The sequence below is a fragment of the Podarcis cretensis genome, assembly GCF_951804945.1.
Source record: "Podarcis cretensis genome assembly, chromosome: 3".
Classification (NCBI taxonomy): domain Eukaryota; kingdom Metazoa; phylum Chordata; class Lepidosauria; order Squamata; family Lacertidae; genus Podarcis; species Podarcis cretensis.
Genome location: NC_137172.1, coordinates 82,732,184 through 82,742,868, shown reverse-complemented (window position 1 = coordinate 82,742,868; position 10,685 = coordinate 82,732,184). Strand labels below are relative to the sequence as shown.

At 40.5% G+C, this 10,685-nt stretch overlaps 1 protein-coding gene across 2 annotated transcripts; it reads right to left on the bottom strand.

Moving 5' to 3' along the window:
* Nucleotides 1-2,120: 2,120 nt before the first annotated feature.
* Nucleotides 2,121-9,942, bottom strand: CGA (glycoprotein hormones, alpha polypeptide). 2 transcript variants are annotated; one of them, XM_079970592.1, is made up of 6 exons: nucleotides 9,728-9,942; nucleotides 8,166-8,203; nucleotides 7,578-7,640; nucleotides 4,847-4,953; nucleotides 3,553-3,743; nucleotides 2,121-2,754 (listed from the first exon to the last, which is right to left on the bottom strand). In XM_079970592.1, the coding sequence occupies exons 1-6, from the start codon at nucleotides 9,755-9,757 to the stop codon at nucleotides 2,671-2,673; spliced, it is 513 nt and encodes a 170-aa protein (XP_079826718.1). In that variant the 5' UTR covers nucleotides 9,758-9,942; the 3' UTR covers nucleotides 2,121-2,670. The 2 variants fall into 2 exon arrangements, with proteins under 2 accessions (XP_079826718.1, XP_079826719.1); XM_079970593.1 differs by lacking the exon at nucleotides 7,578-7,640 and having other exon boundaries at nucleotides 9,728-9,935.
* Nucleotides 9,943-10,685: the final 743 nt, after the last annotated feature.

Sequence of the window (10,685 nt, the reverse complement as noted above, 5' to 3'; positions counted from 1 at the left end):
CTTAGCCACGCGCAGCCTCTTCGGGCAGGGGGAGCCTTCATCCCACTGCCCTGAAGAGGGTTGGTGCGGTTATCCCAGAAGCCAGAACAGCCACACGGTATCCCAGAAGCCAGATCCCTCTTGCTGTTCTGACTTCTGGGATTCAAAATATTTTTTTCTTGTTTTCCTCCCCCCCCCCCCCAAACTAGGTGCATCTTATCATCTGGTGCGTCCTATAGAGCGAAAAATACGGTAGGTATGGGCCAAGCGGATACCTCTCGGGGTTGAAAACTTGGATTTTTTATATGAGAAATGAGTTGTAAAATAAGTGAAGAACACAGGAACAGGAGTTAGGGGTGGTATAGCTTTTTAAGAGGGACGCGGGTGGCACTGTGGTCTAAACCACTGAGCCTCTTGGGCTTGCTGATCGGAAGGTTGGTGGTTTGAATCCCTGCAACAGAGTGAGCTCCCATTGCTCTGTCCCAGCTCCTGCCAACCTAGCAGTTCAAAAGCCTCTGGGACCATATAACATCGGTTCTGAGAGATCTGCATTGGCTCCCAGTATGTTTCCGAGCACAATTCAAAGTGTTGGTGTTGACCTTTAAAGCCCTAAACGGCCTCAGTCCTGTATATCTGAAGGAGCGTCTCCACCCCCATCGTTCAACCTGGACACTGAGATCCAGCACCGAGGGCCTTCTGGCGGTTCCCTCATTGCGAGAAGTGAGGTTACAGGAAACCAGGCAGAGGGCCTTCTTGGTAGTGGCGCCCACCCTGTGGAACGCCCTCCCTTCAGATGTGAAGGAAATAAGCAGCTACCTTATCTTTAAAAGACATCTGAAGGCAGCCCTGTTCAGGGAAGTTTTTAATATTTAATGCTGTGTTGTTTTTAACACTTGATTGGGCAACACCCATAGTGGCTGGGGAAACTCAGCCAGATGGGCGGGGTATAAATAATAAATTATTACTATATTATTATTATATAAATAGGTATGGCTGTGGCAGGAAGGTAAGCAGGGTTTCCGTGCGCTCTGGTTTCTGTCACGGTGTTCCGTTGCACCAGAAGTGGTTTAGTCAGGCTGGCCACATGACCTGGAAAGCTGTCTGTGGACAAACGCCGGCTCCCTCAGCCTGAAAGCGAGATGAGCACCACAACCCCATAGTCACCTTTCACTGGACTTAAGCATCATGGGGTCCTTTACCTTTACCTTTTTAAGAGGGATTATATAATATCCCTTTATCACACACATTTTATCACACTGTATATTTCAATGCAATGGAAGCAGTAATGTGTGGTGTTAGCTTTTCCCCATCTCTGTGCTTTTGTGGAAGCTTTATATCTTATACCCCAGGATTATGTTAAAAGAACAACAGGTTTGAATTTACAGCTACCTCTGCTGACCCAGTGTTTCAGTGTAGCAAGATGTAGTATGTGACAGGGGAGTTCTTAAATAGATCCCAGAATATAGCAGGACTGTTTGGGTAGCAAAGTCCATTATTTATTATTATTTTATTATTTATTAAATTTCTATGCCACCCTCCATAATGTAGTAACAAACAAAAACCATACCCTTCACCCCATTTAAAAAGGCCATAGTCTAGGAGAAGAATGTCTTTGCCTGATGCCCGAAGATATCTAACGAATGTGCCAGGCGAGCCTCCCTGGAGACAGCACTCCGCAAGATGGGAGCTACTGCAGAAAAGGCCCTTTGTGTTGCTTCCTTCTAGGCCTTTCACGGAGGAGGAACACGAAGAAGAGCCTCAGATGATGATCACAGGGTCTGGGTCAGTTTGTTATAGGATACTGGAAGAGTGTCAAACATAATGTCCTGCGGTGCTATCATACCCTCAGGTTCCCTATAATTCCCCATGGAACCCCTACATCACTCATGGCAATTTGAAAACTGCTGAGGCCAATGGTTTTCCTAAGTCAGATGTGTTGGCATATGGGAATGTAACACAGGTATTTGCTGAGGATGGGTTTTGGCACTCTGGTCCATTTGAGATTTCCCTAGAGTCTTATTGTAGCATGAACTTTCATATACAACAACCTACTTTGTCAGGTGTAAGGTTCAAGCATCTGTTGAAAATATAAAATGTTTCTGAAATGGCAATACCCATACCCAAATTCAAAGCATAATTGGTTATAAGAGAAACTTGAAAATTATTATGAAGCTTCTTTTCAATTGACATATTTTCATGTGGTGAGAATCATTCTTTTCTATGTCTAGCACTGAAACAATGTTATTCAGTTCTTCAACAGGGGAAGAAGATAATCCACAAGTCGTAATATATTTAACTGGCTTATTTTTAAAAGAAAAGAATACAACATATTTCTCCACAGATGGAGTGAGAAATTATTTCAAATTAGTATAGCATCCTTTTTCTCGGAGAAGACAGTTATACATTAATTCACACCTTACATACAAAATAAACAAGACTTTGGTTGTCATGCAAAATTCTATATTTGGTTTCTAAGAGAAATAATGAAACATATTTGTCAGTTTCACTCAATGTGTGATGAAGTAAAGAAGAAACATAACAGCAGGGAATATATCATAGTAGGTAAGCTCAAAGCTTCCTTTTTTCAATCAGAAAAGTTATGATCTTATACATGCAAATAATGCAAATAATGTAAATAATGCAAATAAAATAAAATCATTCGTTGTCATCGGCGGTCCATTCATGAAGGTCTTAAGATTTATGATAGTAGCAAGTACTGCAGTGACAATCGGTGTGATTCTCTATCTTTGTGTGTTCATGATTTGGAATGGGAGCCTGGATAAAAGAAAAGAAAAGAAAAAATAGAATTATACTTTCATTCATTGCAAAAATCAGACCCTTTTTGCAAAGCTTTATTTTCTCACTTAAAATAAAAGCTATGTGTTTATTATGCAATTTCTTCTTCTATATTGTGATTTGCTGTAGTGAAGTTTATGGTACTGTTTTAATTGTACACCATTTTGATACTTTCTCTCTATATATACATATATGAATAAATGTAAATAAAGAAACACTGAGAATTATTATCTAGACTCACTCTGCTATCATTTTCATTGGCAGTTATAAGTAGATAGAATCCTAAGGAACACCCCGCCCCCAAATGCAATTAGTTCCATATGCTCAAAAAAGATTTTTCACTAGCATTTCTTGAACAGCAGCTGCTCATCTACAGGGCAAATACGTTGTAATGTAGTTGCAACACATCGCTAACTTAACCTTTGCAGAAATGAGGTTGAGGGTACATTCAAAAGCCAGCTACAAGATAGTGTGAGGAATTTTCCTGTTCACCCACCCTTAATCTGGTTTGAATGTTGTGATACATATATTGCTCACTTGAATTATACAAGAGTTCAAAGTCAATACCAATAGGTCTGATATTGCTATATAAGGGTTGGAGCCATCTGGATTTATAAGAGACCTTAAGTAAGTCAGAGAGCAGACTGTGGACTTAGAAGAATGGAGTTGCAGCTTTCAGGCACAATCTTCAAGCATGCCTGAGGATTCCAATATTATTCCAGGGTGGAAGGGTAACAAACACATATTGCATAGGTAGGTGTTTAGTAGCCTCATTACCTGTTTGAAGGCTCTTGCCACACAGCATGTTGCTTCTGATGTGATGTTCTTTGGGACCGGCATTGTCTTCTTAGATCTCATGGGAGTGGGATAAGCCCTTGAGAAACAGCATCCTGCACACTGATAAATAGGTCGCCCATTGAACAGCTCCGTCATGCGTGCGTTCAAGATCAGTTTACATTCAGGGCAGCCTTTCAGATACACAGAAAAGAATATATTTAGATATTAGTGCTGTTCTTGGTTCTACTTGTACTTCACTTCAACATACGACGGGCTGGGCTGCATTCCAATCTTGAGCTGAACTGGTAGGATGGGCTTCTCATTGTGCGCCATCAGTTCATGAATGGCTAAATTCACATCTAACTTTGAAGACAAAATGGTCTACAGCAAGACATGGGAGCCTTCCAGATATTGATTGGACTACAATTCCCATAATCTCTTACCATCAGCCATGGTGGATGGGGCTGATGGGAATTGGATCCCAACAAGTCCTCCAGCCCTAGTCTACAGGAAATAAGATAAACTTTCTGATCTGATCTTGGCCCTCTTTCTATCAAATGTTTTGGAACTAGCTAAATCTTGCTTAAACTAGTCACCTCCTCAAGACCCAAAGGAAACCCCTTTGGGTATGAAATGGTTAGCATTTACTATCAGGGGTGTAATGTACAAAGTGCTATTCAGTCAGAAGATTCTAGAAGTGGCACACAGCCCTATCTTTTGCACATTTACTCAGTATAGGTAAGTATACTGAGTAAGTACAGTGGTACCTCGGGTTAAGAACTTAATTGGTTCTGGAGGTCCGTTCTTAACCTGAAACTGTTCTTAACCTGAAGCACCACTTTAGCTAACAGGGCCTCCCACTGCCGCCGGAGCACGATTTCTGTTCTCATCCTGAGGTAAAGTTCTTAACCCAAGGTACTATTTCTGGGTTAGCGGAGACTGTAATCTGAAGCGTCTGTAACCTGAAGCGTCTGTAACCCAAGGTACCACTGTATAGGTAAGTATATGTAAGTATTCCTCTTTGTAAAGTTTTAAATGCAATGATGCAATCCAGCAAGCTGCTAAATATTTTTGACAAGAGAGAGAGAAAAGATTTTGCAACTTCTGTTAAAGTGTGGCAAAGAGGACCACTTCCATTACACTTCTCTTTTCTTTCTTATTTCACAATTTCCCGTGCCAGGAAATGTCATTTCTGTTCATGGTGCACAGATGATGGGAGCTTAACTGGTAAGTTTTATTTATCCAAGTCACTGTCTGCTTAAAAAATAATAATCCAATATTTAATGTATCTCACCTGGAGCGATGAACTCTCGCTCCGGCACTGAATGTAGAATACTCAGTGACACAGACAATATGGCAAAGGCAACAGCTGCATACTTCCCAAAGAACACCATGGCCCTCCTGCAAAAGAGAGAAAAACAAAGGATTTCCCTTCTAGTCGTAAGCATGTTTATTTGGAAATACATCCAGTTGATTCCAGTTGAAAGTAGCTTAGGAACACAGTTTTCATCGTATTCTTAAATTCTACCCATGGAGAAGGCGCAGAGCTGTAGGACTTGGTGGTGCTGCAGCCTCAAGAGACTAGTGACTTATTTGGATTCAGGTCTCTGAATGTAATATGGGATAAAAGTGTGGTTAGCATCTTGAATTTACCATGCAGTTTTAACATACATGCTAAGTGAGTACAGATGCATAAACAATGCTGTCACTTGGGTCAAAAGTTTGGGGTCTTTGTAGAATAAGGATAAGATGCCTTTCAGATGTTGTTGGATCTCAGCTCAAATCGGTCCCAGGCAGCTTGTTGAATGTTCGGGGAGTTACAGACCAACTGCGTCTGAAACTAAGTAGAACACCTATGAGTTCAGAAGTGGCTAATGTTTTGTGAGCTAGCCACTCCTGAACTAGAGGGTGTTTTACTAAGGCACTCCACATGGCTTGACTTACATGTTAGCCAAAACATCCTATTGGCTCAGATAGACTAAATGTTTTATAGGACTGATGTTGCTGCATAAGTTATCTGAGCGGTTTCCAGTGACATATGAGAGCTATGTTCACAAGTGGTGGTGGTTGTTTTTTTAAAAAATATTGTACACATTATGGTTGTGGACCAAGAGGCAAACAGCTATCTCACGTCATAGACAGATGCAGCACAGAGAATATGTATGCCTCTCACTTCTTATGAGGAATACCTTGTGTAAACTTGACATATAGGCACGTGCCCAGTATCTCAGAAACACATGAAGTGATGCTAAGCAATAGTTAAATTTAACATTTCCCCCTGTCCATGGGAATACTTTGGTGTAAGCCTCTAGACTGAGTAAAATATATAAAAATATGGTATCACTTTCCAGTAGATCAGGAACAAGCTACAATCTAGCATCCTGCTCATGAATGCTCCCTGCAAAATCTACCAAAGTATTTAGCTAGGATCCAAAAACCCACAAAAGGTCATTCTGCATGCACAATGGGGCATCGATGCCCGACTGGAAAAAACTCAGCAGACACACATGCCACAAAAAAGGTATGGGAGCCAGATCTTCAGAGAAACAAGTGTCAACAATTATCACTAGGTACATGAGACAACTAGACATAAAATTTTCCATGCATCTTTATGAGAATCACACTTCCTAACTGTAAAAGCACTATGCTGGAGCTGGCCCTAAGCAGCTTATAAGAGAGTATTTTTATTCATATTTATTCTAAAAAGAAAACAAATAACAGAAAAACTACATTCCAGAAATAACAACGCAACACAAAAAATGCAATCAGATAAGAAGATAGTGCTGTTTAGGCCATGTACACAAAAAAATGTGGAAGATAAAGGCAACTGACAAGCAAATCATTCAAAGGAATTAAATTAATAAAATATTAGCAATATATTATATTATCAAACACAATTTGTTGTTTTTATATTTTTGTTATAAAGTAATAATGCTGATGAGTCTGTTATATTTATGTGATGATTTCTAGTAAATTGCCATTTAAAAGGAGAGGACTTCCTTAGGCTGCAGTCCTAAGAACACTTAACATGGAGTAAAACGCACTGAACACAATGGGTTTTCTGACTAGACTTGTGCAGGGTTGCACTGCAAGCCTTTGCAGAAATAATCCAGGGAAAAATGTATTAAGGTAATAGCCATTTTTCTCCCTTAATTTTATAAATGTAGTATAGGGATGGAGGACAATTTTATTAAGTTTACATTTAAAGCTGAATTTACCAGATTCACACTTTTTGAAACAATATGAGAACTAAAACATAGCCATCCTTTGAAATCCGTACGTACTTAAAATTTTCAAGGCAGTTTTCCCAACAAACCAATGTTTACCAAAAATGCATATTTTAGGTAGAAGGGTGCATAAAAATAAATATATTAGTGGAAATAATATACAAAAATACATATACCAATAGAAATTTCTTGCAAAGATGTGCGCATTAGTCAAAATGACATAAAAATTGTTTATCAGGAAAAAGTCACACTAAAGTGCTTAAGAATTCTAATGTGGATTTTTTTAAAAGAAAAATTGCTGCAGGAATATGGAGAATCCAATTTAAGATTGTGAAAAATGAGAAATTAGCAGATCCTTCCACTGCTAATGCAATATCAGAGATCTAAACGGGATAATTTTGAGAAAGCATATGTATTGCTCTCTTAGCTAAATACTCACTAGTCGAGCCATTTCCAACACGATATGTAAGTAACACAAGCTGGTGTTGTTTTTACCCTGTCACATAGTTGCAACCAATGCCCAACCTGTTTGATGTGTAAGTTTGTTGCATTCACACTTTACAAGTTTAGATGCAAAATATAATGTGTGAAGTAGCCCAAGGGGATTGTTACTTATTAGCCACTATCCATCCAAAGTTGCTTTTTCTGATCTCTTTCCCTGATCCAGAGAACTATGGCTTGTATCAAAAGAACTTCAGGTACAACAGAGCTTTCTCACTCCGTTCCCATTGGAGCCTTTTGCCCCTCACCAAAAAACAAACGAACAGAAACCCCGCTCCTGAAAACCAGGGGACTCACCAGACAAAGAAAGCATGAGAAGACTGCATGGCCACTGATGTACTCAGGGTTATGTGGCATACGCTGCGCAAGAGAATCAAAATGAAAAGCTTCATGTGGCTCCACTTGCATTATGCCTATCCCTGGAGAGAGTTCTCCCTAACAACAACACTTCAAAACAGTAACATGTTATACCCCTGCAACAGCAAACACAACATTTGGTGTTTTGGGTTGTTTTTAAAGCAAGAATTTTCAGCTTCAGGTTTTTATCTAAACCATGCTCCCATTTCAGAGACTGAGATACATTGCACACAAAGAGCTGATCACCATTTGGCTGACACGTTTTTGTGTCTTCATCAAATGATCCCAACGCATCAAATGATCCCAATGCATCTCGCAAAACAACCCTTATCCATGTTACTCACAAGTAAGCACTACTGAGTTCTGTGGAGTTTACCCCCAAGTAAGTGGATATAGGATTGCAGCCTCAGTCTATGAAGAGAATCACAGTACTTGGTCTTTTTACAAAGAGTCTGCTTTAAAGAAAAGAGATTATATTAGATTTCATATTAATAAACATATCTAAACCATTTTAACAAATAACATTACCCTTCTTCTTTTCCAGCTGAGGACAGTTGATTAAGGGTCTGAAAAAAATAGGGTTAGGAAACTTAGCGGCAGCTTGTCTTTCGACACTGAGACGGAATATACCCTGTGTTTTTCTTTTATACTAGGAAATTCAGTCGTATCTCCCACCTAGATCTAAGCCAATGGATCAACTGTGATGTCTCCTCATTGGCCAACTATTGCTTGATGTAATTACTATTCCGCCATACTGATGTTATCTCGTCCTTGACTCTTAAAGAGATCACTTCCTGCATTGTAATATTAAAGAAAGGTCAGATGGTGGGCACAAAAATCAACAATGTTTACCATTTAGTTTTCTCTTGCATTGTCAACCACAGTTTACTGCCATTTTCAGTAATTGCAGCCATTAAAAAAAGAACAACAAAGACAACAGTGACTTCACCAGATTTCCTACCAGCTTCTAAAATGGCACAGAGGGAGAAAGTTCATTCCCTGTACAGTGGTACCTCGGGTTACATACGCTTCAGGTTACAGATGCTTCAGGTTACAGACTCTGCTAACCCAGAAATAGTACCTCGGGTTAAGAACTTTGCTTCAGGATGAGAACAGAAATCGCACGGCGGGGGCGCAGTAGCAGCTGGAGGCCCCATTAGCTAAAGTGGTCTTCAGGTTAAGAACAGTTTCAGGTTAAGAATGGACCTCCAGAATGAATTAAATACTTAACCCGAGGTACCACTGTAGTCTCTTTCCCCTTTGCAACATTATATTAAGAGCTAAAAACTAGAAAATAACATTTAAAAATTTAACAATGGACCTGCAGTATCTTGATAGAATAGAACCAAGGAATTGGAGGGAAGTCAATTTGTTTTGTTTTGTTTTTGCATTGTTGTGGTTGTTTTTTATTTTTGTTATTTTTGGAAAATCAATAAAATGTTATTAAAAAAAGAAAAAGAAAACTAGAAAATAACAAAATACAGTGGACGCTTGGGTTGCGAACGTGATTCATGTGCGATGCACGTTTGCAACTCGCAGCGTTCGCAACCCACATCTGTGCATGCGCGGGTTACGATTTGGCACTTCTGCACATGCGCAAAGCGTGATTTAGCACTTCTGCGCATACGCAACTGCCGAAACCCAGAAGTAACCCATTCCGGTACTTCCTGGTTTTGGCGGTCTGCAACCCAAAAAAATGCAACCGGAAGCGGCTATAACCTGAGGTATCACTGTAGGAGGGAATAGCTCAGTTGGTTAGAGCAGGCTTCCTCAACCTTGGGCCTCCAGATGTTTTGAGACTACAGTTCCCATCATTCCTGGCCACTGGTCCTGCTAGCTAGGGATCATGGGAGTTGTAGGCCAAAAACATCTGGAGGCCCAAGGTTGAGGAAGCCTGGGTTAGAGCACAGTGCTGATAACCTAGCCCAGGCTGTGATTCGATCTCCATGTGAGCCACTTGCATATTTCTGCATTGCATTGGTTTGGACTAGGTGACTCTCAGGGTCCCTCTCAACTCTACAACTGTATGATTTTATGATGCTAAAATGATGAAAAATAATGCAGTTTCAAACCATCCTTTTTGCACTCACCCTGTTTGATTCATATTGCAACATTTTCATTTCATATTCATTTCAATCATGGAATGGCTGGTGGTCCAGAGGTTGTCTCTGACAGAAGGGAAGGGGAAGCAATTATCACCAATTCCTCCTTCCCCCTACAGCATCCTCCATCACCTCTCACATTGTTGCAGAGTCACCCAAATGGAGCTGCAGGAGGGAACAGCCTTTCCTCACTTCTGTGGATGGGAGATTATATGAGTGGAAAGCTACACACAGGGTTCAAGCCACTATTTCTTTGAAAGCATTATTCAAGTACGGTAAATTATTCAGACCTATTTATATTTAGTACATAGTTCTACACATGTGCACACGAGTCCCACAGATTTTTGTGTCAGGCTGTGTCATGTCTCTAGCCTCAATCTCCCCATCTCCATCTCAGAAGGCGAAGAGGTATTGCCCAGGGATCCTGCATCCCACACTCCAGAACCTTCCAAATCTGAGGGCTTGACTTTACCTGACACCTCAGGCACAGAAGACCCACACACGGAGACCTCACCATAGTTTCCAGTGGTTGCAGGTTCAAGCAATTGGCCTTTAGGAAACACAGTTTTTTCTGAATGGGTGAGGTTAACAGCAGGTGGAAATCATGGCATCTTGAAAAGGTCACAGCAGGCTGCAGAAACAATAGCTCTCTTTGGGTGAGTTCCAACTAATGTTTGCCTTCGTGATCTGTCCAGGGTCCTGGCAAAAGATACTGCCTTGCCTTTTGTGATCCACCATAGCTTACCATAATTCCATTTGCTCTTCTAGTAATTGCCACTTCTTCAAACCAGCCCCCCCTTGGGGCCTTGAGGCCACAACAGGTTGCAACGTAAGGCAACTTTTAAAAAAATAAAGTGCCAGGTAGCATGATAGCACTATTGCAGGGAAGCATATTTTCTGTAGGTTACAATAGACCTGTATTTGAAGATAATTTCAGACCATATGG

Excerpts from the sequence above, each read along its gene's own strand:
- CGA (XM_079970592.1), bottom strand. The coding sequence starts at position 9,757 with ATGAAAATGTTGCAATATGAATCAAACAGG. Across the intron at positions 4,954-7,577 it reads TCTCATGCTTTCTTTGTCTG|GAGGGCCATGGTGTTCTTTG; the intron begins GTGAGTCCCCTG and ends TCTCTTTTGCAG. Across the intron at positions 3,744-4,846 it reads GCGAGAGTTCATCGCTCCAG|GCTGCCCTGAATGTAAACTG; the intron begins GTGAGATACATT and ends TGTATCTGAAAG.